The sequence below is a fragment of the Wallemia ichthyophaga genome, assembly GCF_000400465.1.
Source record: "Wallemia ichthyophaga EXF-994 unplaced genomic scaffold scaffold4, whole genome shotgun sequence".
Taxonomy (NCBI): Eukaryota; Fungi; Basidiomycota; class Wallemiomycetes; order Wallemiales; family Wallemiaceae; genus Wallemia; species Wallemia ichthyophaga.
In genome coordinates this window covers 177,334-203,470 of record NW_008806277.1, presented here as the reverse complement: position 1 = coordinate 203,470, position 26,137 = coordinate 177,334, and the positions used below count along the sequence as shown (strand labels likewise).

At 41.4% G+C, this 26,137-nt stretch overlaps 13 protein-coding genes across 13 annotated transcripts; 6 read left to right on the top strand and 7 right to left on the bottom strand.

Moving 5' to 3' along the window:
* Positions 1–131: 131 nt before the first annotated feature.
* On the bottom strand, positions 132–483 carry J056_003359 (Mitochondral 37S ribosomal protein S27; the record flags this gene model as incomplete). The annotated part of the gene is made up of 2 exons (XM_009268582.1): positions 132–166; positions 219–483. The coding sequence occupies 2 exons, from the start codon at positions 481–483 to the stop codon at positions 132–134; spliced, it is 300 nt and encodes a 99-aa protein (XP_009266857.1).
* Positions 484–1,845: 1,362 nt separating this feature from the next.
* Positions 1,846–4,043, top strand: J056_003358 (Nutrient and stress factor 1; the record flags this gene model as incomplete). Its single annotated transcript, XM_009268581.1, has 3 exons — positions 1,846–2,277; positions 2,344–2,403; positions 2,454–4,043. The coding sequence occupies 3 exons, from the start codon at positions 1,846–1,848 to the stop codon at positions 4,041–4,043; spliced, it is 2,082 nt and encodes a 693-aa protein (XP_009266856.1).
* A 213-nt stretch (positions 4,044–4,256) lies between these two features.
* On the bottom strand, positions 4,257–6,373 carry J056_003357 (uncharacterized protein; the record flags this gene model as incomplete). The annotated part of the gene is made up of 3 exons (XM_009268580.1): positions 4,257–5,441; positions 5,487–5,754; positions 5,805–6,373. 3 exons carry the CDS (start codon positions 6,371–6,373, stop codon positions 4,257–4,259), a joined length of 2,022 nt encoding a protein of 673 aa, XP_009266855.1.
* An 80-nt stretch (positions 6,374–6,453) lies between these two features.
* J056_003356 (uncharacterized protein) lies at positions 6,454–8,326 on the bottom strand (the record flags this gene model as incomplete). The annotated part of the gene is made up of 4 exons (XM_009268579.1): positions 6,454–7,109; positions 7,154–7,235; positions 7,279–8,145; positions 8,192–8,326. 4 exons carry the CDS (start codon positions 8,324–8,326, stop codon positions 6,454–6,456), a joined length of 1,740 nt encoding a protein of 579 aa, XP_009266854.1.
* Positions 8,327–8,806: 480 nt separating this feature from the next.
* On the top strand, positions 8,807–13,410 carry J056_003355 (F-box-like/WD repeat-containing protein TBL1XR1; the record flags this gene model as incomplete). The annotated part of the gene is made up of 16 exons (XM_009268578.1): positions 8,807–8,930; positions 8,977–9,119; positions 9,197–9,631; positions 9,676–9,725; positions 9,769–9,916; positions 9,961–10,106; positions 10,154–10,276; positions 10,321–10,639; positions 11,058–11,130; positions 11,178–11,354; positions 11,402–11,540; positions 11,595–11,917; positions 11,968–12,288; positions 12,336–12,759; positions 12,805–13,041; positions 13,092–13,410. The coding sequence occupies 16 exons, from the start codon at positions 8,807–8,809 to the stop codon at positions 13,408–13,410; spliced, it is 3,501 nt and encodes a 1,166-aa protein (XP_009266853.1).
* Positions 13,411–13,469: 59 nt separating this feature from the next.
* On the bottom strand, positions 13,470–13,737 carry J056_003354 (Cytochrome c oxidase copper chaperone; the record flags this gene model as incomplete). Its single annotated transcript, XM_009268577.1, has 2 exons — positions 13,470–13,623; positions 13,670–13,737. 2 exons carry the CDS (start codon positions 13,735–13,737, stop codon positions 13,470–13,472), a joined length of 222 nt encoding a protein of 73 aa, XP_009266852.1.
* A 64-nt stretch (positions 13,738–13,801) lies between these two features.
* Positions 13,802–14,236, top strand: J056_003353 (UPF0382 membrane protein C.12c; the record flags this gene model as incomplete). The annotated part of the gene is made up of 3 exons (XM_009268576.1): positions 13,802–13,880; positions 13,927–14,131; positions 14,179–14,236. 3 exons carry the CDS (start codon positions 13,802–13,804, stop codon positions 14,234–14,236), a joined length of 342 nt encoding a protein of 113 aa, XP_009266851.1.
* An 868-nt stretch (positions 14,237–15,104) lies between these two features.
* J056_003352 (putative protein transport protein Sec61 subunit gamma) lies at positions 15,105–15,505 on the bottom strand (the record flags this gene model as incomplete). The annotated part of the gene is made up of 5 exons (XM_009268575.1): positions 15,105–15,117; positions 15,168–15,182; positions 15,229–15,316; positions 15,364–15,397; positions 15,443–15,505. The coding sequence occupies 5 exons, from the start codon at positions 15,503–15,505 to the stop codon at positions 15,105–15,107; spliced, it is 213 nt and encodes a 70-aa protein (XP_009266850.1).
* Positions 15,506–15,587: 82 nt separating this feature from the next.
* J056_003351 (UPF0668 protein C10orf76) lies at positions 15,588–17,819 on the top strand (the record flags this gene model as incomplete). Its single annotated transcript, XM_009268574.1, has 6 exons — positions 15,588–15,647; positions 15,692–15,922; positions 15,973–16,541; positions 16,591–17,204; positions 17,254–17,441; positions 17,490–17,819. 6 exons carry the CDS (start codon positions 15,588–15,590, stop codon positions 17,817–17,819), a joined length of 1,992 nt encoding a protein of 663 aa, XP_009266849.1.
* Positions 17,820–18,618: 799 nt separating this feature from the next.
* Positions 18,619–20,862, top strand: J056_003350 (uncharacterized protein; the record flags this gene model as incomplete). Its single annotated transcript, XM_009268573.1, has 12 exons — positions 18,619–18,774; positions 19,001–19,010; positions 19,058–19,066; positions 19,108–19,120; positions 19,168–19,173; positions 19,226–19,292; positions 19,342–19,410; positions 19,455–19,865; positions 19,910–20,119; positions 20,172–20,549; positions 20,597–20,792; positions 20,840–20,862. The coding sequence occupies 12 exons, from the start codon at positions 18,619–18,621 to the stop codon at positions 20,860–20,862; spliced, it is 1,548 nt and encodes a 515-aa protein (XP_009266848.1).
* A 470-nt stretch (positions 20,863–21,332) lies between these two features.
* J056_003349 (Endoglucanase-7) lies at positions 21,333–22,487 on the bottom strand (the record flags this gene model as incomplete). Its single annotated transcript, XM_009268572.1, has 2 exons — positions 21,333–21,961; positions 22,007–22,487. The coding sequence occupies 2 exons, from the start codon at positions 22,485–22,487 to the stop codon at positions 21,333–21,335; spliced, it is 1,110 nt and encodes a 369-aa protein (XP_009266847.1).
* A 745-nt stretch (positions 22,488–23,232) lies between these two features.
* On the top strand, positions 23,233–24,647 carry J056_003348 (uncharacterized protein; the record flags this gene model as incomplete). The annotated part of the gene is made up of 10 exons (XM_009268571.1): positions 23,233–23,319; positions 23,365–23,550; positions 23,599–23,608; positions 23,661–23,689; positions 23,735–23,888; positions 23,941–24,164; positions 24,214–24,320; positions 24,367–24,391; positions 24,437–24,566; positions 24,616–24,647. The coding sequence occupies 10 exons, from the start codon at positions 23,233–23,235 to the stop codon at positions 24,645–24,647; spliced, it is 984 nt and encodes a 327-aa protein (XP_009266846.1).
* Positions 24,648–24,763: 116 nt separating this feature from the next.
* On the bottom strand, positions 24,764–25,832 carry J056_003347 (Serine/threonine-protein phosphatase PP2A catalytic subunit; the record flags this gene model as incomplete). The annotated part of the gene is made up of 4 exons (XM_009268570.1): positions 24,764–24,772; positions 24,822–25,556; positions 25,606–25,689; positions 25,737–25,832. The coding sequence occupies 4 exons, from the start codon at positions 25,830–25,832 to the stop codon at positions 24,764–24,766; spliced, it is 924 nt and encodes a 307-aa protein (XP_009266845.1).
* Between the last annotated feature and the right edge of the window lie 305 nt (positions 25,833–26,137).

Here is a 26,137-nt window from a genome sequence, read left to right as displayed (position 1 = left end):
TTCCTGGTGTAAGCGGCTTTTTTATTCCTTTGAATTCGCTCTCCCGCGCTCACACCTATATCAGATCATTCACGCGCTTTACATCATTTTGAAATACTAAGCTAAGATAAGATATTAATTTAATGTTATAATTACTTCTTCTTCATACTTGATCTTCTGCCTTGTCCTGTAGTGCAATTACTGTTAGACATGGTTACGCTAGATAATAGCCCACTCACCCTTCTTTGGTGGAGATTTACCCCTTCTCTTCCTTGCATCAACGTCTAACAATCTCTGCTTCTCTTTATTTGTAACGAAAGTAGAAGGAAGATTGTTGAGTTGCTTGAATAATCTAATATCAATCGCAGGTGGGTAATACTCCAAGGCCTTTGGACCAATCAATCTTTTATTGAGGTACTTGAAGCCATTCCTAATATTCAAAGGGTTTAAATTTTGATTAAATATTGTGGATCTCTTTTCTATTAACAATCTCAATCCACTCATTGTATTTACAACCAAGGTTATGGTCAATTTGCACGAATTTGATAATTTGAATAAAAATTTAGACTTTAATTGGAGTAGACATAATGAGAATAAGCTTTTAGAGCCTTTTGTTTATTTAAATAGCAATCAAGGCAAACAATTTAGATTGAAATTGATAGATGCTTTCAATATTTGGTTAAATTTGGATAAGACTCATCTTTCAATTATCACAAATGTCATTGATAAGCTTCACAACGCTAGTCTATTGATTGATGACATTGAAGATGACTCCGATAAGAGGAGAGGTTTACCTGTTGCTCATAGAATATATGGCATACCTTCCACAATTAATACCGCAAACTACATCTACTTCCAAGCACTCTCCGATTTACACTCCCTTGAAGATTTCAATCTGATCAATATCGTTAATCAAGAACTTATCAATTTACACAGAGGTCAAGGTATGGATCTATACTTTAGAGATAATCACATTTGCCCATCTACAAAGGAATACTTGGAAATGGTTAATAATAAAACTGGTGGTTTACTAAGACTCGCAGTGAGATTGATGTTATCAAAATCTCCATCAAATCTCAATCTAATCCCTTTGATTAACATTATTGGTGTTCTGTTTCAAATACGTGATGATTATTGCAACCTATTCGAATCATCTTACACCAAGAACAAAGGATTCGCTGAAGATATATCTGAAGGAAAGTTCAGTTATCCCATAATACATGGAATTCTAACAGATAATAAATCTAATCAAATTATAAATATACTCAAACAACGCACTAAAGATGATGATTTAAAGCTATACCTTATCAACTACCTCAATACCAAAACTAAATCTGCTGATTTTACTTTATCTGTTATAAACCACCTTCATCAGCAAGCAATTGATGAGATTATTAAGCTAGGTGGTAATAATGATTTGATCAACATTCTCAATGACTTGAAGTTATAATTCGTTCGACCATAAGCTAAAATGAGTTTTATGCTTATTGAATTAATAAATTGTATTATCACAGGTGGATATGATTAAATATGTACTCAAGAGTGGCTAACTTTGAATCGCCCTTGTGTCCTGAACAATTGAGCTGATTGGCTGAGAGTTGGACGAATGAAGAATAAAGTTTTTAAGAATAGATATGAATAAGAAGCGACACCTACTCTTCATAAATACTAACACATAACAATAAATTTCTAATCATTTTTTATGTACCTTGGGTAACTAACTCAGGTCAGCCATTCTTTCTGTTCAACCATAAGCAATAAAGGCAGGCACAACCTGTATTTGCTTATTTAGCAGTAAATTATTGAATTTGACTTGAAATTTAAAAGCTTTAGCTTCTATAAAGGAATTTCATTAAACAAAGTACAATGAATCATCAGTTCCAGTATTATCCTAGGGGATACTACGTAGATAATCAGCAGCATCCTTTCTATTATAACCCGCAGCAATTTGAAGCTCAACAACAGCAACAACAGCAACAAGCTCAACGTGCACAACAACCTCCACAACCTCCACAACCCCAACAAACCCAACAACTCATTAACCACCAAACACCACCATTACAACAACCCTCACAACCTCCACTTTCTATCCAAGAACCCCTTCAAGATCCTTCCCCTCCAAAGGCTCAAGGTCGCAGACGAAAAGCTGATACAAATCACGTGGGTCCACAGCGCAAACCTCGCAGCCAGCCTTCAAAATTATTCCAATGTACTGGTTATGGTAACTGCAGTATGCAATTCACTCGCTCTGAACACTTGGCTAGACACGTTAGAAAGCACACGGGTGAACGCCCATTCGTACGTTCTATATTTCTTTTTTTTTTAAAAAAAAAAGGAAGTCGAATTACTAACTAAATTTTTTAGAAATGCCATTGCGGTAAAGCATTTTCTAGATTAGATAACCTTCGACAACACGCAGGCACTGTAGGTACACACTTTCTCTTTACAGTTACGTATCCTGATTCAAGGCACAGGTACACGCTGATCAACCAGAAATGAATGATAGCTTATTAAAGGGAATGTCTAACTTACATTCCCAACTTGCTGCAAACGCTTCAGAAAAGCAAGTTGCTGATGCTCAAGTCGTTGATCGTCGTGATGGCTCCGCCGTTCCAACTGAATCTCAAAGAGGTAGAAAGCGTCAAACAACTAAGAAACTAGCAACGATGTCTTCAACGCCAAGTAGCTCTCCTATACCAACTACCTCTGCTCAACCTCCTCTACCACAAGCTCATATGACACACACTCCACCAACTGATCACATTCAACACCGTCCAACTTTCCCAAATCAACATATAGTTCTACAAGGGAACGGTTTCAATTGGTCATCTAATATGTATCAACCTCAAAGTGCTCAACCGCTAATTCCTTCTCCTGCTGCCTCAATTCAACAACCTCATCAGTCTCATCCAATGTTGCATTCAGCTTCAATGCCTACAAAATCACATCCACACACAGCTTATGCTTCATCTTCAGCTCCAATAATGGATGCTCATCCTTCAAATTCTTCAACTTCAGCTTCTTCCGCTGCTCCGCCTGTTTTAGAAGAATGGTCACCGCATAATCAAACTCCTGCTATTCCTCATGCTTTGAGACCAACGCCAACTTCTACCCCGATTCCTTTAGTTAGAGATACCCCTGAAAGTATTCAAAGTACACAAGAAGCAGGAAGGCTTCCTTCAATAGCTTCAGTTGTTGAACAGCACCAGCATCAACAAATGCATCATCAACAGCAATTGCAGCGTCAACATCAACTGCAACATCATCATCAAATGCAACAGCAACAACAACAACAGCAGCAAGAAATCTATCAGGCTCCCCTGTTACCATCTCCAACTCAAACTACAACCTATAAGCCACATTCCAGCCAAGGTCATAGGCCATCTACTTCTGAGTACTTTACTGCAACTAGCTACTTTGATCCAACTTATCAAATTCCTTCAAACCTTCAACCACTACCCTTCCGCAAGAATAGCTTCCAATCCAATGGAATGTTTGGTTATCAACCACCATCAGATAATCAACCAAACCAATCTGAGCCTGCTCAACAAAGTAACAATAATGGTGGTACAACATGGGATGAATATTCAATCAGACCTAGATCATCAAGGAAGAGTAATGTAGGTTTCAATGATAGCGTTCCATATCTACCACCACCTTCTTCGGCTGGTATTCACGTACCATTCGGTTCGTCAAGACCAGTGTCTTCTTCTGAAGCTTTGAGACCGTTATCTTCTGCGAACAACGAATCATCATCGATTATGAATCAAAATCAATTTAATCAATCACAGCAAGCTTCAAATGTTTTCAAATTCGATGCAATCACTAGAGCTGACGGTGAAGAAGTTGAAGAGGAAGATGAAGATTATGAAGAGTATGAAGAAAGACCAGATACCAATGCTTCAAGGAGACAGTCTATTCTTGACTTATGTGGCGGTGAAGCTGGTCCGCGTCAGAACAAGGAATACGATGAGAGTAACTCTGAATCTCATAACGTTCTTCCACCTTTGAAGAACGTTGATTCAAAGGAAGAACTTATTGGCTTGGGTATTAAACAAGAATAATTTTACTTCTTATCTTATTTATAGACAAAACCTTTCACTTTTCCTATCATCTTGGAACTCTACCATCATTTTCGACTAATTCTTATGTTGCATTATCATTCATATTTCTCATAATCTTGTAAATCGACTATATACGCATTGAGTTCGAGTAAATGCGTGATTATTAGACAATAATGCAATGCTATAAAAACACTGGTATGAAATTCAGACCCATCAGTAACGATTCCTCATAATCTCATCAGTAGCGTCTCTCGCTATACCCTCCAATCGCTCATCCACCATCTTCTTCTCCATCAAATCAGCCATACGTGCACCCTTTCCTTTACGCAACTTCCTAGCTGATCCTATACCTCTAACTCTACGCTTATGAGTGCGTTCATTGTGAGCATGATCATGATCATACGAATCTATAACAACTTTGCCATTATCATCAGTATATGCAGCATCTTTATGTTCTGGTTTCAGTTGATTTTCATCAATTACTCCTTCAGGTAGTGTTGGCATTGTACGCTTTATGCCACCATTCTTGACTTGAACAGTGCCTGATGGATCGTGTGGAAATAAGTCACCCCATTTTGCTTTGCGAGAATCTCTATAAGCACTATCGCCGTCTCGCTTAGTTATGACGAATCTTTCTATACGTTCTCTTTGAGAGCATGTGTCGAATATCACGTGTCCTTTACGTTTCATTGGCTGATAAATTACTCTAGACCAGTTGAAACTATCCTTTAATAGCAGATCTCTGTTATCATATGTAGGATTGTTTGTGAGGTCTTCTTGCAGAGCAACATCTGTATCTATTTGAGCATTTGATGCTGTTTCTACTATTGGTGTTGACGAGCTGTCCAACAATTCTGGATTTGGTGTAGATTCCGCTGTCGACATCATCATCTCATTAACATTCTCAATCTCACCAACAACTTCAAGATTCTTGCGTGCTTCCAGTTTCTGCAACTTTATCAACTCGCTTGGACTGTACTTTGACAATTGATTAAGTGCTTTACTGCTCTCTGACGATGGTCTCTGACCTCGTCTAACCACAACATACGAGTACTTTTGGTCTTCTGTACCCAACTTGGCCTTCTTGATATAACGCTGATAAGCAGGTCTTTGTAAGCGTTGACTGAAGTGACAGAAGTCCTTGGTATTGAGCAATGGGCAATTGCCATCGTGTGGACATGGCGCCAATACGTGACTTGAAGTTTCAGATGTGCCTCCGAGATCTAATAGCTGTTGGCGAGCTTCCATTACACGCTCATATCCTCCGCGCGTTCCCCTATCTATTATTACCATCATGTCTGCATTTGACTTCCACATTCTGTGTATTACCTCCCGTCTGTCTGCAGGATTACCCAATTCTGAGAGCGTGAAAGTTGATAGGGCGAGGGTTTTCGATGACTGCCTTAATTTAGTAGATTGCGATGCAGCATACTAACAACTCACCTCCACTGGATCCTCTGATTTGAATCTAGATGAGATGAACTTTCTTGTGACATTCAGCTGAGCCTTCCGTTGAGCGTCTTTCCATAGCTGCCTATTGAAATCGTTCATCATCTCGCTAGGGTCAAATGCATCATACTGTTGCACTGGATGAAGCTCAGGTTCGTCTGCGTTACTACCATTCACAACTGCAGTCTCATCATTATCTTGGAAATCTTCTGCCGCTATCGAGTGAGAGTTACCGCCATACTTGAAGGCATCCATAGTTGCCCTGTATGCCTTTATAAATCGATTGTATCTCATTGGATGAGATGGACTCACCAAGCAGATATTCCAGCACCTGAACCCAACTCGATTACCCTGTGAGGAAGCCAACCATCTATTTCACTGGATGCTCTTCTTCGAATCTCCCTCATTACGCTATAAACAGCCGCATAAACACCAGGTCCGATAGCCAATGCATATGCTAATGGCTGATCAGGACGTGTATATGCGATAAATCTTGGGATTTGCTTTGGAGACAGGTTCTTGTTTACTTCAAGTAGCTTGTAAATACTCCTTGTTTGCTGCCTTAGCTCAGCCTTATTAGTATTCGCCAGTCTTTCGGACATGGTGCTATCAACTGAATCTGGGATGACTACCTGACCAGCGCCGTACTTGCCAAACTTGTAAGCAGGTGAGTTAGTCTCGATCCTTTCTTCACTCTCCCAAAGCCCAGGATGTATAACATTGGAAAGATCTGTGGATGTATTATTATGGAGCTCAATGTCCCGATAAAGCTTCTGTAACTCCTCATCCTGATTTAATTGAGTTACTATTCTACTTGTGCAAATATACCTCCCAGATACGCCTTGTGTGGCATTGAGCAGCCTCGACGTCGATCGCAACATCACCGTACTTGATAAAGATAGGTTTATATTTAAATGAATCCAATGGGTATACAAATTATCTTTTTATTGTGATCTCATCCTCACTGTGCGCTGCCGTTAGTCATGTCTGTTAAAGCGCTACCAGAACTCTTTGAAACAAGTTCGGCACGTTCAGCTCTCTTCTTACGCCAGTTTGCTAATGCTCCAGTACCAACGGAGCCTGATCTTGTTCTTACATCTGCCCTTCCTTCGTTATCAAATCTTGTGAACTGACCATCAGTCTTTAATGATTCTGATGATATCTTTTTCATCGTTGCTCGCACTTTGTCCCTTTCTTTACGGTCATCTTCATCTTCTTCCTGCTTTGGCAGCTTCTGCGCTGTGCTTTCATTTGGATTTGGATTTCCTTTGAAGAATCCTCCTATGTTTGACCAATCTATGGACAAACTTTTCCGCTTATCATTACTTCCCCTATGATGAGTTCTAGTACGAACAGTCGAAGTGTTGCTATCCGTAGTTTTCTTGCGTGAGTTGAGTAATGTATCCGAAACTCCACCTAAGCTAGATCTCCCCGCACTAGATGACATGGTTTGAGAACGCTTCAATCTGATACTTTCACGTTGCTCAGGATCGCGGTAGTCACTTGCAAGAATATGTTCAAAACCTTCTTGATTGATAATCTTTTCGATAATTTTTGAGACATATGTCGTCAGCGCCTTGTTCGCTTCTTTGAGTGTTTTATTGTCATTCTTAAGGGCTTTAGGGGTGTTAGATGAGACCTTTCCAGCATGACACACTCACAATCTAAAGTTTCCTCTCTGTCGCTTGTATCGAGCTTGGCCCTACCCAATTCCGCAGCGAGATCATATCCGGGGCCGGTGACCTGCATTAGTCAGCACAATTGACAAAGAATAGATCTCACTCACACCAATGTTACCACCATTCTCTTCACTGAGTGGCTTAGGTGACTGGCTTGGCTGGGGCTTCCTGCGTGAATCAACAGGACCGCGTCTACGGGCTCTTCTGCGATTCGGAGTGAATTGCTCACTATTTTCATCATCACTGTGATCAATAGAGTCATTCTCTGGCTCTTCAGCTATGACAGCAATACCGGTATCGTCAAAGTCACGCATCGTGTCGAACACACTTGAGCCGAGGAGGTCACCGGAGAATGTACGCTCTTGTAAAAGCAACATGTAACTAGAGTTCTCAGATCTTAGTTCTTCAACGGAGCGCTTTGATTGATCTAGCTCAAACTTTAGGGAATGCTCGCTGCGTTCAATGATAGATCTTCTTTGCTTCTCCATGTCGAGTGAGTGTTGAAGCTTTTCTAGAGTAGCCTCTCTAGCAGACCTCTCTGAAGCACTCTCAATACTCATAGACTTGATAATAGGAGCGGAATTGGAAGAATTAGGACTAGAAGGGGAAGTTGGGGGAGTAGCATCATATTTGGCGCTTCTATTTGCAGCCAGAATTTTAGCACTGAGGGAAGTAACTTTACCTCGAAGGCCAGACTCCAATTCAAACCAAGACTTTCTATCGTTATCGAACTTATCAAGTTGAATCTGATGAGACCTGTGCAGTTCATTCTCTTTACGCTGAAAAGCTTCAACTTTTGAAGATAAAAGTTCTAGTTGAACTTGTCTAGAAAGCGCATCTTCTTCGATAGCAGCTTGATCGGCGAGAGCATCATTCAGCTGTGATTGAGACTGAACAAAAGCTTGGGTACTGGTATCGAGTTGGTATTGATAATCTGATAATTGATCATTCAAGTCTTTGTTATCAGTGATAGTCTGTGATTGGTTGTTAGATTTTGCAGTAAATCAAAGTATAGCTCACGGTATCTCTATTCTCAAGGAGTACACGCAGACAAGCCGTAATCTGCTCGTGTGTGCCATGAGATATTACAGCTTCGACGTCCTCCGCGTTTAAGTTGATAGTATTAGAATTCTGCAGCCTTGTACGCCTTTCCATTTGGGTATAAATATGATGGTGATATTTAACATGCTAAAACCAGTATTTAGATTGGTTTACAAAATTTAAACACAATAAACATTTTTCCTTAGAATTTTATAGACCTGCTTGGTATTTTGCTAGATAAACAAATACTCGCACGTAACTGTCGTACATGCCGATATATGTCTGACCCTCAATGTTGTAAATTTGCGTAAGATAAATTCATCATTGGTAAGAATTACATTAATTTATCATATCTACACCTTTATCAACGCGTTTAAGTGATTGATAATTTATGAAGTTTTTTTTTTGGTAATATGCAAGGGTCAAAGATGAGCTATGGCGTTTAGAATATTGTATATTTTTTAGTAATTTGAACTAAAGAAACTAAGTGAAAATTTTAGCATAGATTCACCGGGAGAGATTCTTATACATCATCATCATCAACTTGATCAATTTAAGTTTAAAATAAAATACAAAAATCGATAAAATATAAGAATGGATTCTAATTTCAATGGTGATCTACCACCCACCTACTCAAATCAAAAGGATTCACTTAGAGCACCTGCAATTTCCTCACAAGAGATGAACCTTTTAATATTATCTTACTTGCAGGATTCTGGTAAATTTTAGTTCTTTTAAATATTTATTATTTAACAGGCTTTAAGGCTTTAATCACACAGCTTTCACCCTCAATACCGAAGCTAGTCTACCCCTCACTAAACCTAATGGCCCTTTGGAACGTGGTTTACTTATTAAATACCTTCAAAAAGGTTTATTATACGATGAAATTGAAAGATCTGTTCGTACCGTTAGTTTCGCCTTTTCTTTCTCGCTATCGTTACTAACCATAGTCTTGCAAATTTTCACTTTATTTTCAAACAATAGGATGGCACCATTGTTCCTTATGAAAGACCTCTCAGGCTTCTCAAGGATGTCGACGTTCAAGACTTTTCAATTGCAGATGCTTCAATCCCTCAACCTCCTCCACCTGCACTCATTGCTCCTATGGCTAGTGATAGACCTGCAAACGCTCAAATTATAGTTGACCCTTCTACTCAAATTGCCAACTCAAAGAGAAAACATGCTGACTCTTCCGATGAAGCTGACGATGATTCTTCTGCATCAATGGATACCGAAAAAGCTAATGACAAATACAGAAGAACAGCTAGAGATGTTAACAAGGTCAAAGTTAGATCATCTAACAATGGCCCTGTTCCTACCCCACCAAAGCCTAAATTTAAACCAGGTGAAGCACCACGTGAACAGATGAAGAAACTTACAAAAGCGGAAGCTATTTGGTTGGAGGGTCACATGGGCAATGTGTGTTTATCACTTTATTACCACAATCAATCTAATCAGTCCAGGTTTACGCAACAGCTTTTAATCCAAAATATAGCAATGTCTCTGCAAGCAGGTGAGTAACGTTTAATTGCAGATCATGATCTAATTTTATTTAGCGGTGCTGACGGTATTCTCAAAATATGGACTCTACCAGCAGTTGGAAGAGAGATGAAGGGAAAGACCCTTGAAGTTATCGACTGTTCGCAGTTAAAGGGACCACCTCGTAAGGGTGATGGTCGTGATATTACAACTATTGCATGGAGTGTGAGTTATCGGTTTCAAATTGAGTTTATTCTAACAACATATAGTCGGACGGTGAAATGATTATGACTGGTGCATACGACGGTAGCGTATGGATATGGACCAGAAACGGTGATATTCTTATGGAAAAACGCGTGCACAAAGGCCCAGTATTCTCAGTCAAGTTTAATAAAGACGGAACTCGAGCTTTAACGTAAGTTGACAAATTTATGGCCTATAAAAGCTTATATCATATACCAGTGCTGGATTGGACAAACGCACGATAGTATGGGACATCCAAACATTTGATATTGAACACCAATGGCAATACCACATGGGTTCGATACTTGATGCCGACTGGCTTGACAACGATATATTAGCAACGTGAGTGAGTTTCTTAAAATTGAAGCGTCGTTAACGTGGAATAGCGCTGGTGGTGACAGAATCATCTACGTTTTCAAATGTGGCGATCCGGAACCAATAAAAGCACTTTATGGGCATACTCGTGAAGTAAATCAAGTCAGATGGGATCCATCGGGAGAGTATCTAGCTTCAGGTTCTGATGATGCAACGATCAGGGTGTGGAAGTTTAGCAAAGAAGAACCATACGATCGTAGACCGCAGCCAGATGCAGATTGCATAAGAGTTATGCGGGGACATGAACGTGAAATAGGATGCCTAATATGGGCACCACAATCCAACTTCTTAGATAAGCCATTACTGCTATCAGGTGGAATGGATGGACATGTACGACTTTGGAATGCAGAATCAGGAGAATTAATTTGGAAGTGTAAACACTCAAAGAATCACGTTTTCACTGCGGATTTCAGCCCGGATGGACGTATGTTAGCAGTGGGAGGAGCAGATGGTAGAATAACGTTATGGCAATCAATCACAGGTCAAATACAGAAAGATTGGATAACTAGCAATGGCTTATATGATCTAAGATGGCAAGCACCTGAAGGAAACAGAATAATATTTGGAACAAAGAATGAAGGATTGGCAGTGATTGATGTTTCAAAGATGCCAGCGTGTTGAGTTAATGACTAAAATTAATTGTATTCGAATATTTGTAACTATCGCATTAATAATTATATCATTTATTTCCCCTTGTGTTCCATCTCTTACCATCTCTCTTGCCATCTCTCACCACCACCACCAACAGATGAACGGCAATCCACAAATTACAAAAATTCCTCCGCCCGAGGGAATGATATATCCACCACCAGATATTAGAAGTGCGCCTCATTGCCTCTCAACCTCCATCCACTCACACCTTCTCCAGGCATAGTTGATAAAACTGCAAATTACGTCGCAAATTCCCCACACGGTGCTCTTTTGGAAGAGAAGATTAGAGAGAAAGAAAGATCTAACGCGAAATTTGCATTTTTGAACTCAGCAGACGCTTATCACGGTTATTACAAATGGAAGTGCGACAGAGTAAAGGCAGGAGATAAAGAAGGTAACTAAGAAGCTGGAGGGCTATTCAGAGAGCTAAAATTCGTTCAGATACCTTTGGTAGATCAGCAGCTAGCACTCCTTCAATATCACAAGTGCCATCAACTTACCCTTCAAAGCCAATCCCAAAGGAACCATTAGCGCATGAATTCAGTGCTGATATTCCTGACAACGCTTTGGCTGTTGATTTGTGAGTATCATCTGCCTGATACCCATCAAATCATAATCTAATACGTGCATTAAGGGATATTATACGACTCACTGCACTATTCACTGCTCGTCGTGGGAAATCTTTTATTTCTATGCTTGGTGGTCGTGAGAATCGTAATCCTCAATTCGATTTCCTGCGTCCAAATCACAGTCTATTCGGTTTATTTAACAATTATGTTGAACAGTACATGAAAGTTATCAAGGGTACTTCTGCACCTTTAGATGATGACTTTGATAGGCTTAGCCTATCAGAAAAGAAGAAGCAGCTCGTTGATAACGCAAATTTACGTGCTGAATGGGAGAGTTATAAGAGAGATGGTTTGAAGAAGCGTGAGCAGGAGTCTGAAAAGGAGTTAGGTGGGTTTTATCTCGTTTATATGCCCCAACTTGAGCTAATTTCAATTTAGCGGCATTTCAAAGTATTGATTGGCAGGACTTTGTCGTTTGTGAGACTATTGAGATCACTCCAGCTGATAGCGTCCTTGAATTGCCTGCTCCTCTCTCTATCAAGGAAGTCAGGAACCTTGCAATGGCACAAAAGCGAATGACGTCCCTCCTCGAGGAAGAGATTATCACCGAACCATCCACATCAACACAAGATGTAAATATGGAAGCAGCACCACAGCAAGGACAAGGACATGTACCGCAACAATATACTCCACAACCGACTGCTCAAGCTCCAATTGCACCAGAGGGAATGAAGATCAAGACCAATTATGTACCAAAGTGTGAGTGTATTTGTTACACCATTATAACATACTTACTTCTTCTTCAGCACAAAAGCAACAGCAACAGATACCGCAAGGCTTCTCACGCTCACCAATCTCCGGTGCACTTGTGCCGAACGAGGAATTCGCCAATCACTTGCGTATAGAGCTTTTAGATCCAAAGTGGCAAGAGAAGAAGGAGTATGCAGAAAGCAGGCGTCAAGCTTCAGTGCTATTGCAGCAAGGTGCAGACGTTGCTTCCTCACTCAAGAATCTTGCGCAAGGGCGTACAGATATATTCGGACAAGATAGAGAGAAAGCCGAGCTTAGAAGGAAGGAGGCTGAAGCAGCAGCTCAAGATGTCAAGAGAAGGAAAGAGGCTGGAGTCTGGGATGGTCACACGGCTAGTGCTGACAGTATATCACAACGCTACCAAGCGCAAGCGGACTCAGAGGTCCAAGCTGAAAGAATTAACCAGACGCTCGGAATAAAGTGGGTTGTCTCGATTAAACGTTGAAATTTCTAACAGCTCAGCAGTCAAGCGCCACAAGCCACAACAGCTGGTCCGCAAATCAACTCATATGGAAACATGTACGATCCATCGGGTGCAACAATGTCAGCAGCACCATCGGGACCTTCTGTTCCCAAATTTCATATGCCACATTCTGGCAATGTGCGGACGGCTGATGAAGCTGAAATGGAACCATTTGCAGTTAAATCTAAGCGCGCTAAAGTGCAAAAGCTACCAGAAGGACAGTATTATACCGAGGATGAGTATGTTGACTTTCTGTTGTTAGTGTCTCTTATTGATGAGCAATCCATAGGTGGATGGATTATCATCCAGCAGGTCAAGTAACACTAAAAGTCCAACTTCCGCTGGATCAAAGCAACTCAGAATGGGGACTAGATGGATCGATTGTTCAGCTATCTCCAACTCCACTGACAGCAATGAGCGGTGTGATACGTGAGCACATATCTGAGGCATTGGAGGACAAGAATGGAGCGGGCAAACGCGGGCCACCGATTGGTAGAATGAAGTTAGATTTTGGAAACATAACTTTATCCAATTCAAAAACTATAGCGAGTTACAATCTCGATGATGGCGATCAGATAAAGTTATCAGTGAGGCAAGGAAAGAAGTAGTGAATGTTTGTACACTTAATGTTAATAATTTAAAGAGACGTCTAGAGTTGAAAGGTAGATCAAACTGGGAATCCAAATGAACGCATACACGCTTGATGAGCTTCTAAAACGCCCTTGCAAGCATCGGATGAGCCGTTGGAAGAGTCTGCATTTGAGCCATTGAAAAGGAAGCATTCATCTCTTGCTTTCTTGGTCTGTGGACATACACAGCAACTAAGGAAATCTTAGTGGCTTATCGGTGTTCGGTGAAGAGACTTACGGTTTTATGCCTTCTGGATTGAGGGGGTTCTTCTTTGGATCACTAGCTTCAGCCACGCTCAAAGTCATTTCTGTGGATGTTGGGTGTTTAGAGGTTAGATGGAAGAAGACAGCCATCATCGCTAAAGGGAAAATGAACGAAACTGTGATTTGGAAATCTGGGGCTTTATTGGCAGCTACTGGTATTGGCTTTGGAGCATTTGGAGCACATGGTGCGCTATTTTTCGATGGACAATCGCACAGCTAATTGATAAGCAGGATTACGTGCAAGAGCGGGTATTCAGCCAAGGCAGATTGAGAGTTGGATGACAGGGTCACACTATGCCGTCTTCAACGGTTTAGCGCTGATGGCAACGAGTCTGCATCCTCGTGCGTCAAAGTCTAAATTTGCTGCACCTGCTATACTTACTGGATCAATTTTGTTCTCTGGATCAATATATGCACTGGTGCTGAACAGAGATAAGTTAGTGATTGTGTTTCAATGACAAAATTTTCATTAACGTTAGTTAGATTTAAGTTTTTAGGACCGGTAACACCTTTAGGTGGTCTGAGTATGATATTGGGGTGAGTTAAGTTTTATGGTGATCAATATTTGACGCTAAAGCTTTGTGTCTATGTCTAGATATGTATCACTCGCGTTGGCGTAGCGCTGGAATGAATGATTAAACGAATAAATTATCATGTATAATTGTACAGTTGTATATTTGTACAGTTGTATAATTAAATATTTGAAATGCGACACAATATTCCAAGACAGAAGAAGAAAGAAAACAACTGCTGAGTAATTTGATTTATTTATCCATCTGAATGCAAAATCAGTAGCTGAATATCATCAGCAGCACCACACTTACTCGGAATGCGCCGCCTGCACATTCTCCTTGGCTGTTGATGCGGATATGACTGAGTTTGAGATTGAATTTGTCGCGAAATCTTGGTTTGAAATATATAAAATGTGATAACGACGATAATAAGCATTGAAACAGTCATTATCAAATGAAGTAATCTGTTCAGCCTGCTCTGGTTGTGATCGATTAATCTATTTTTAGTCGATTTCGTTTTCTTGTTGACCAGTGAGAAAGGGTATGTTAATTGAGTGATAGCTATCTTTAATATATTCGCAGGTGACAGAAGCGTCGCTGGTTTCGTTGGTTTCGCTGAAGGCTGCTTGTTTCCCATTTCAGAGGGTCGTAGGTATGGCGTGGGAAGTCGAGGCTGTGTTTGCTTTTTGGAAAATAATTTTGAATTTAAACTTGACATTTAATTGACTTGGTAAAAGGTTTAGAGTACTCAGATCGCTTCAGATTACACCGTTATAGCCTCAAACATCAATTTTCACATAAGCATCACACAAATATCCCGGAAAGAGACTAATGATATGAGATTATTTAGTACACAAATTCATTCAGTTTACGATTCCCCTTTTTAACCTTTACATTCTATTGACCAGCGCTGTATGCTTCTGTTAGCTTATACGTCATCGATGAGTTTTGGTTTCTTACACGAGAATGTTGTTGCTGGAGGTTGCATTAGATTATTACATTCATATATCACCAAACTCACATTGGAATGTGTATCAGCTTCACAAAGTAACCAATGAATCCCATTATAGCAAATCCTATGGCAACTGCCTTACAGATTTGTATGTATTCTTCCTTGTACGTTAGTAAAGCCAATTTCCCCAGGAAATCTACTAACCGCGCTGGTTTGGCTTGGTACACCTGTTCATGAACTACAGCTCATCAGTGATAATGCAGTTGAAAACATTCAAACCCACTTGAGATCCTTCCTTCAAGAATTGCTGTGGAATCTCAATCATTTCCCTCGCTTTCTCACTCATAATATCCTCAACTTGGTCGTTCCGAACCGAGTTACCTTCTCGTCTCTCTGCGACGTGGTCAAATTCGATTTGTACACTCAAAATGCACAGCGCTGTTCAACGACAACCAAAGCTCATTTCTATTTACCAGCAATTCTTTGATGTACGCTATACCCTCCTTATCGCACTCATTCTTATCCACACCAGGGAAAACTACCAAAGGACGCCGAATCTGATCAAAAGAGGTTCTTCACCGATTTATTCTGCCTTGATTGGCTGCCCAGTCACCGTCTCTGGTTCGCAACTCAATTCGATCAGTTTGAATCAACGAGGATTGAAAAGGATCTTCAGCCTATAATCACTCTATTCTTTACTATGTCCTTGGAGTTCTATCAAAAGAGTTCCTTCGATGATCCTAGAAAGCTCAACGCTTTACACGTACGTTGCTTGTGTTTTTTGCTTTCTGCACAGCTAATACAAATTCGTAGACAATGGTTTTACTCTCAAAAACTGTTATCTCAAAGCTTAAGATATCTACAAACATCACCCAAGCTCTTTGCGGCAATGGACATAGCGACAAAACAATATCTGACTTAGTCGCAGCAATCGACAACACCCTTAAATACCCCGAAGCTAACTCTGCCACAATTCATCGCACTTTACACTTGACAATTCTTTTTGTTTGTGGTGTTAATCAAGGTGCTATAGGTGCCTTCTTTCAAAGACGTGATCTCTTCAACTCACTCATCAGAATCATTTCCTCCCCTCCGACTACTGGTTTCACTTTTGAGGCCACTCTCTTGATAGGCGTTTTATCCAACTATCACAAAGCTCAAGCTCAAAATCTCAACAGATACCTACGTCGTGTGCGTGATTTTGTTGAGACAGACGTCATGAAAAAGATTATCTTGATAACGAGCACTGCAATGGAAAAATGCATCAGTGAATATCACACCAGACTACCTGCTAAGTCTATCTCCAACTCAATAATGTCAATATTGCCCTTTTCAAACAATCATGATGATTCCAATATATCAAAAGAAGTGTATGGTGATTTGTGGGTCGTTTTCAGTGGTGCTTAGGACAAAGCTAACGCGATTCTCTAGACCTGCCAACGTGACAGCCATTCTACTGCCATTTTTCGAGTTCATTAATGCCAACTCAATATTTTCAGGTTTGCTATGCGAGGTTTTGATTTACAGTCAACCGCCAGGTGAACCTAACGCTCCAGTAACTCTACTTTCCGCACTTTCGTACATCTTCACACATGCATCCGCCAATAAGCGTGCACAAGCATATGCTTCGTTAGGTTTGTACACCGTCTCAGCCTTAGTAGAGGCAGATGAATGCGCAGAGGTACTTCTCAAACCAACCTCCTCAAACTCTTCAGGTAAGAGCGCGCCATCTTCAGTGCCACAATCACCAAAGAGTCAGCCTTTACAATCCAACGGTACTAACACACCGTTAACACCAAATTCCGCAGCACCAGTTATAGACAATAGACGCATAGACATATGTAGGCAGCGGAAGCCTCAACTACCAGTACCGAAAGCATATAGACCAATGATGGAGTCAGTGTTGGATTGCTGTACAATATACTTGAGATTCAATATACCCAAGCCTGCAGAGAAGGAGGAGTTTAACATTGAGAACTCATTAATTGCAGTACATATCATTAATCGTGCGCTCTGGCATATTCAGCGATTGCAGGCGAGCTTACGTGGGTGGTTATTGAGTATTAGTGTACCACATTCTAACGCGCTCCACAGAATACCATTGGTATGAATTATGGTCTACTCTATCTAACACTCTGGAACTATTGATCAAGAACTGGAAGTCAATCTCCGCGTCTTCTTTCAAAGAGACACTATTGAATGACATTGCTTTCACTCTGGTATCTGCAATCAGACTCGGGCACAGCTACTTACCCAATGCCTCCTCGTATCACTATCTCCTTGTGAGCTTACCGTTAGATAACGTGCACACCCGCTGACCTCATTAAAAGCTTCCAGTCGTGCGCATGACGACGCTTACACAGGGTAATATCACAACTTTGCCAGCGTCACAAGCTTTAGGCGCGCTTCAAGCGACGCACACAAACCTGAAGAATACCCTGCCGCCCGCAGCACTGAGATCTGATCCACTCGCCGTCAGAACATTTTTATCACAGTCGACCAATGAGGTGCTCAATAGAATGGAGCGGGATGTCCCGTGCGAGAGTATCGGCGAGGAGCCCGCCAAGACTATACAAAAATTCGATAGCAACTTGGCTGATTCGCTTAAAGTCGGTTTACAAGTTGTTTGTAATGATTCTATCAGTATTGTACCGATTTGAATAGACTTACGTAATTTGGAGTCAAATGTCTTCTCAGATGTCTGTAACTGGATCAGTGGCGCGAGATGATCAAGGTACGATATCAGCGAAATGGAATCTGGAGTTACGGCATAAAAATTATATTAATTCATGCGTAGATTCTTTTTTTGCATGCCAGTGTGATTCAATCACGATTTTTTCGTCATTTGCCGGAGATATGTGCGATTTTTTAATTTGAGGTGAGTCGTGAAAGTTCCCCTTTAGTATTCAAAATGAGCGCCTTTAAAAATTTGATTTGACTTGGAAATTTGAAGGGCGTGAAGCTCAAAAATTTGATTCGGAATTAATTGGCATTTGGCATGAATGTAAAACGTTTAGTTTAAAGTATTGTGGAATGCAGAATAACTCAAGAAGCTCATCGGTGCTAACAAGACTCAATTTGGGTACCGCTTATCGGCAGGGTGTGAAACGGCGGAGAAAGATTTACGGATGCGGATAGAAAGAAAAGAACATGGAATATAAAAGAGTTAATTTAAAAGTTGTAAAGCGTGATAGATTTCTTAATGCACATCACAATTGTTATGTAACTGATGATGATATCAGATGATGGTGAAATTGGCTAAATCTCTTCGTTGAATGAGCGTACAAAGCCGAGGAAAATACGTGCGCTTTGCTCTCAGGTCAGTGATTGACTTGCTTATTTTTATAAAAATAACGATGCTCCCATATTCATTTTATATTAATGGGAGAATCCTCAAGATCGTCAAACTTGTGAGCGGAGCGCAATCCTTGATCAGGAGCGAGTTTAAATTAAATTGAAATGAACAATAAAGACATGGAACAGCAGCTACAGACGCAGTCTAACCATTCAGACCAATCACCTGAGAAGAAGGTTCTCTACGATACAAAACAAGTGAGCGAGTCGGAATCGAGTTTGGATAACAGCTCAGCATATGGGTTGGAGCATTCTTATACTGTAAGCACCAAGCCTAAGCTTTTTATCAGAGCTGATTAAGTCATTTACTAGATAAAATGCCAAATGGTAGATTGCTTAATTAAAAATTAGCTAAGGCTGACAAGGTTTAAGGTGAACGATGCGCTGAATCAAATGGGCTTCGGGAGATATCAGATTCAACTCTTCTTTGTTGCAGGTGAGCCTTCTTCGTTAGCGTTGATTTGCATATTTGCTCACTCATGACTAGGAATGGGATGGTGAGTCGTTCATTCTGATATTTACAGCTTCTAAATCTCTGCGGCAGGCTTGGTGAGTGAGGTCATGCATTCGAATAGCCTAACTAAATCTTTTCAGCTGATAACATGTGGTGCGTTAATTTGACTAGGTCTCACATAAAAACTCACACTTATGCAGGATTCAGTGAGTACACCTGCATACGCATTTGAACCAACTTAACACTTCCACCACCCAGAGCAATTGCCGTCTCTTTGACCTGGATAACCTATGAATTCCAACCAGAAAATTTTGAGATGGCAACTGTACGTTAAAGTAAATCACACTGAAAAGTTTTTTACTAATCATACACAGCTCGCACTTTATGTCGGTTTGGTTATTGGTGCTACTTTCTTCGGCTTTTCAGCTGACATATTTGGTCGTGTGAGTACAATCTGTCTTCACCTATACATCATAACAGTCAAAAGCTCCTATCGTTCAATGCATCACTTTTTCTTTGTGGTGCATTTGGTACTGCTATCGGATCAGCCAACAGCTTCGTTTCTTTTTCTGCCATGGCAGCTGGTGTTGGACTAGGATTGGGCGGTAATCTCCCAGTCGATGGAGCGCTTCTGCTTGAATTCCTGCCAGCCAAACAGCAATGGCTGCTTACTTTGCTCTCCTCTTTCTGGTCACTCGGTCTCGTAATAAGTTCTGTCGCTGTTTGGGGTTTCGTCAGTCAACCGCAGTGGGCTTGTGATCAGGCTATGGCAGATGCCGGCAATTGTAATTGGGACACTAATGCTGGATGGCGTTATGGTCTATTTGTTGTTGGCGGATTCACTTTCTTGATGTTCCTTACTCGTTCTTTCATTTTGCCGATCAAGGAATCTCCAAAGGTTGGTTTAATCATAATTATAGGTACGGTATTGACTATGTATAGTTTTACCTCAGCCAAGGAAAGGATGAGGCTGCTGTTGCTGTTATTGAGCATATTGCAAAGAAAAACAGAGTCGAATGCCCACTCACTTTGGAGAAGATGAAGGATGCCATTCGTGCTCAGGGCCTGGAATTCGATCAAAAGCCACAGAAATTCTCCACTAAAGAGCTCATAAAAATGAACTTGGCTCATATGAACTTGAATCATATTAAGGTGCGTAATTTCCTCGCTCTTTCGCTCTTCAGATCATTTAAGATTTTTGCAGCCTCTTTTCGCCACCAAAAAGCTTGCAATCAACACAATTTTACTTATGATGTCTTGGGCACTCATCGGACTTGCTTACCCCTTATACAACTCATTCTTGCCAACTTATTTGAACGGAAAAACCAACTCGGACACTTATCACACATATCGTGATTACACCATCCAAGCAGTATTGGGTATTCCAGGTTCATTAATAGCTGCTGGTCTCGTTGAAGTCAAAGGTCGCTGGTTTGGTAGACGTGGTGCACTGTCTATTTTCTCCATCTTAACCGGTATCTTCATCTTCTTGTTCTCATCAACGAAGCAACCTGACTCTATTCTCGCATTCCAATGTGTTGCCTCCTTCGCACAAAATGCTATGTATGGTATTCTCTTTGCTGTAAGTTGGTTGATTTATTAGCCTCAACTTACTGATATTTTCCAAAGTACACACCAGAAGCATTCCCTGGACCACATCGCGCTACCGGTGACGCGCTTTGCAGCAGCTTGAACAGAATTTTCGGTTTACTCGCACCAATCATTCACGCATTTGGGGCTAAAGCGGGATCACCCACACCACTGTATGTTTCTGGAGCACTTTTAATATTCTGTGGACTTTCACAAATATTTTTGCCAATCGAAAGTAAGTAGTTGATTGTTCGTATTTGACAACTCTAATCAAACAAAAAGCCGCTGGACGCTCAGCTATGTAGCATCACGGAAATAATTTTTCACTAACTAATTCCTTCGCGTTATAAATCTCAAGTACATATAGATCGGAACACTTGTCAGTAAATTGTTTTTTTAGGATAAAAGGGCAAATATTTAATAGACTTAAACTCAATACATGATATCATTGTTTAAATACATGGTCCATTTTCTACAATTTATTTTGCAATAAGTGCCAGAGCTCGTCAACTGCTAAGACATCACACATTACACCAAAAGGAATTATCGTAGAAGAAAACAGATTGATCAACAATCGTGTTAAATATGTATTGTTTACATTGATGTGATTTCGTAAGACCTCCAGATCTGTTATAAGATAAGCGAGCGTTAGTTAGAATACATGGCACCGTCAAGGTATGTAAAGAGAGGGAGATATGTGCTATAATCAATTTGAAGGAATCCGGTTCCTTATTGTTTTATTCGAGAATGAAAGCCGCGTTGAAGTTATCTCCGTTTACAAATGAACGGTACGATACATCATTCTAGCGTTGCGTTGTTGAGTGCGCTTCAACGATTTTGAGCGTTTGGTTGGTCTTTGAATGGTAGACCAACGTCTTCCTAGTGACTGTTGTTGACATGAGACAAATTGAGTCTGACAATCAAAGTCTCCGCTGCCTGGAACATATGCTTGAAGGCATTGTTCGTATTGGTTGTTGCAACCAGAGTTACCAGATTCTGAGTCTGGTCCATTTGATTGTGATTGCGACTTTGATTCATTTTGTTGCGATTGCTGGCTAAATGATTGGCTATCCGAGCTGTAACTTGAGTGTGATGAATCCGAGCTTGGCTGTTGAGCAGCAAACTTTTTGCTGCCTCCGTTTCTACCAACAGGTACACCCAAGTGAACTCCAGTAACGGGTGCTGGACCAGGAAATTGGTATTCAACACTCGATTGAATATTGTATACGGATCCACCGGCAATTTGAAGACCAGGATCAGAAGCTAAGTAGGCACCAGGGAATTTAGCTGTAGCGCTTGCGTATGAGTTTGAGCCATCACCAGTCACAGTGAACTGTGAGCATGATGGGTAACTCTCAACGCCTGAATGGAGTGCAACGATCTCCGTTCTAATTAGGTAATTACCTGTCACAGTCTTAGCCATATTAAGTAGTCACACAATGCACTTACCAGGTTGGACATCATTTGGGATTTGAACAGAGTATGGTTGACCATTCTTGAGTTGAGCTTGAACCCATTCACCATTCTCAATACCGAGCTCGGAGATCTTGAAAAAGTTGGAGCTGGCAGAGTCTGCGTTACTGCAGTCACCATTACATTTAGCCATGTAGGTCATGATTGGGCCTGTGTTATGAGGCCATTGGTCACCACTGTCTGCGTAACCTTGTCCCCAGTGGATGGTTAAAGTCGAGCCAGCACCGATATTAGGTGATTGCTGACCAGGGATAGCGTCAACACCACAGAACATTGAATTGCTTTGGAGGTCCGTGACTGGACTGCTAGTTGAGACATGCCAGATTGGGCCGCTGTTGTCGTTTGAGCCGATTAGTGGGCCAGAGAATGACTGTCCGCCTTCAACGTCGATACGGTTGACAGTCCCGTGAGCTGTGACAGTTGCTACGATTGCAAGGAGTGTTGATGTTAATAACATAGATCTTGCTGTGAGATTAAGAGATTGTGAAGACTTAAAGATGTTTTATTCTTGAAAGAAGCTCTGCTGCTTTCGAGTTGATAGCTGATAACAAAGAAGAGTGAATTAGTGCGCTTTTAAAGGCAAAGCGGAGTAAAAATTGAAACAAGGGTAAAACACGGTTTTGCGATAGCATTGAGGGTGTCATATGGAATAATAAACGTATATTTGAGTATACTTGCCCCTTACATTGGTCTACTGAACTCCCTGTGTGTTTGCTGCGACAGACACCCGGGCACTCGGGCACCGGGCAACCAAGTAAAGGCGAGCGACTCCACGTGCAGTATATATTGAATTTACACAGCCTTCATGTCATCCCCGCGGCCAATTTCCAGATATGTGACTATAAAGCATGCCTATCAAGCTCCACTTCTAGGCATCGCAGAGATGGCGTAATCGGTGAACGATTTGAAAATATTTGAGATTGGATTACTCAGCACAATGTATCAACTTCACTTTATTTCATTCTACTTCATGGTGCTGAGGTGTGGAAATTTCAGGGTGTAGATAATAGCTCATTGTGATGCACGCAGGATAAACGAGAAGGAGGCGAATCCAAACCCAGAAATTAATTTTACTACGGCATTGCCAGCCAGCAATCAGAAGGAGGCTAGGGAGTTGAGTGAAGCGGATCAGCGCGAGTGGAGGAGTTGCTAATGAGTTGCCTAGTCTGCTACGCTCTTTAGCTGCCCAGGTTAGGCCAGTGATGAAGTCTGAGGGGCTTAAGGTGAATAGCTTGGAGGAATACCAGTTCAACCAAGTATTTGTAGGCAGAAATTGGAATGCAGGGGATGTGGGTGGAATTAGTAGCATAAAAACCATCCAACACTCTGATTAGGTTGTTGGTATGCCCAAGCTCATCGTCTGCCAATATCAATTTATGACGACATCACAGAACTCGTCCTCAGAAGACCAAGCGGCCAATTCTATCCCTTCCCTTTCTTGCTGTGAGAATTTTAATCTTTCAAGCATCCCAAACAGCACTCACAGACGCCCCAGTAATGTCCTTTGCCATGAGCTCGCGGTGAGTGAGGCTGTCTTTAGGCATCGATTCGACTGATAAAGCCACTAGCACATAAAACGTGAGTTTTTGATGAGCTACCCAGAAAAATCACTCAAACTCACCTATCACAGACATGAATCACTCAAAATTTTTTCACAAAGTGTGTGCCACAGTCATAAAAAAAGCCACTCTCACACAAACGCAGTACAACGAAGACCTCCGATCACAGGCTACAGCTCTCAGGCAGAAAGGCTACTTTGGTGACGGCTACTGGTCCTCTGGGACGCGCTTGGCAGATAACGCAACTGTTCAAGGTCAGACTGCACTCGCGGCTGGTGATTTTGCCGACTATATTTGCGGTGAGATTTGTCTGTAGGCCTACTCGCCAGCTAACATTCGCACACTTACTAGGTGGTGCTCAATCGCGCTCAAAGTCTAGCGTCTGGAAACCAAAAAAACGCAAGAAACCACTAACACGAAAAGGCATGACTATTGGTGCTGGTAATCGCGTCGATGGTGCCTCTCTTGGCTTGGAAAAAGGTCAAGATCCTAATTCAACCTATAGAAAACGTGCTACGTCTAAGAGTGCGCGCGCGTTGCGCCTCGAAGCAACTGAAAAGCGCTTAGCAGCTATGGTGGGTGATGCTGGCTTGAATATCAATTGTTATCCCTAACAAGTCTCAGACAAAGACAAAACCGGAAAACGAAGATTCAGGTTCTACAACAGAAGACGAACTTGATTTTACCGAAACAGACACTGACAGAAGACAACTGATGGGTGATATGAAGCTGTGAGTTGGTTGAAGTTGTTTCAACTGTAGATTGACACATAAATAGGGAAGAAACGGGCAGTGCGTGGGATGTGGGTTGGCTTAGACAAATCACAACATACTAACACCTAAAGCAGGCTTTTCTTGGTCACGATGTTGAGCCGTTCGATACCAAACAATCTACGCTCGATAAGATTGTAGATTGCAAGCCAAAAATTAAGGAAGAAGGTTTTGGAAGTAGTAGTAGTAGTAGTAGCAGAAATAAGAGTGAGTATATCCCTCATCAAATCCCTCCATACTCAAACCACCCACCTAGAAAAACACAAAGAAGTAATCGAAATAGATTGATATATCGCTAATAATATATGAACTGTTGATATTGTTTTCGTCGTTACATTTTCTTCGTAGTTACACATTGTACAAGTAAAATACCCAGTGCAAACATAAATACAGTGAGTAATAGCCTATAAGAACTGCAAGAGAGAGTCAGCATGAAAGTGAGACGAAAGACACTCAACTCACGTAGTCCGGAACTCTTCGAGACACCATTGGTTCACCAGCTCTTGGTGCTGGGTCAAATTGTAAGAAAGTGTACTTGAGATTCTCATCAATCTCCATAATCGCAGCTTGGTTACCACATCTATAACAGTAATTTGGTGCAGAGAACAAAGTGACGACGTTTCTGTCTTGGGACCAGTTGTAACCTTCCATGACGAGTTGGTGAGCACGTGCTACGAGGGTGAGGCCGTTTGAATGGTTAAAAGCTTCAGAAATGTCTTGGCCGAAAGTATAACCAGCACCACGAGGGGAGATACCCCAGCCACAGCGGTCGTCTGGATCGGACCAGAGGAGGTCACACATCGGGCCCTCGTGAGGAACTTCTTGGATGCGGTCAATGGAGCGTATGTGGTCGAGGGTGTCAATTGAAGGGGATAGACCGCCGTGGAGACAGAAGATCTGGTTATCAATCAAAGCGGTGAGTGGGAGGTAATCAAATAGATCGGTGAAGAATTTCCAAACATTTGCGTTTCCATATTTCCTGAGACACTCATCGTAGAAGCCATAGACCTGAGTAATCTGTCTTGACTCGTGATTACCGCGCAAGATAGTGATTCTCTCTCTATAGCGGAGTTTCAAAGCAACGAGGAGGGTGACTGTCTCCACTGAGTAGTAACCTCTATCAACGTAATCGCCCATGAAAAGATAGTTAGTGGAAGGGGAATTGCCACCGATTCTAAACAACTCGATTAAATCGTGCTAGACGTCGATAAGCGGGACTAGACGACTACGGAAGCGGTACACGCACGAATTGGCCGTGGATATCACCACAGACAGTGACTGGGCATCTAACGGGCTGTACGTTAGACTCTTCGATAAGGATTTCTCTGGCCTGTGTATCTGCTTAGAAATTGCTGTGTGTGTTGGCAGGACGCCCACCTTGTCACAAAGCAATTTAACGTCAGATTCTGATAGTTGTTTACACTGCGATAAAGTGTCTATCCACGCGTCAACGTCTCCGACATCAAGCGACATTTTTAGGTATAAAGGTTTTGTCGTTCGGGGTTGAGTGAGGTAGGCGGGTAGGCAGCAGAATTCGAGTTGAAATATAAATTTTATTCAAGGCGTTTCTGTTTTTATGTGGGAGTGTGGTTGTTGGTTTGGCTCTCGCTGCTGCTTATTCTTCTCTAAAGCCTGATATTTTTCAAGTACATCTTTCAGAATGCATGTTTCTGCAGTTTGAGTAGAGTAGGTTATTTTGTGTGCTCATTGAAATACAAGTCCCTCTTTATTCCTCCATCCGTTGCTTTCCTGGCTCAGACGCACGGTCCATTTCAACG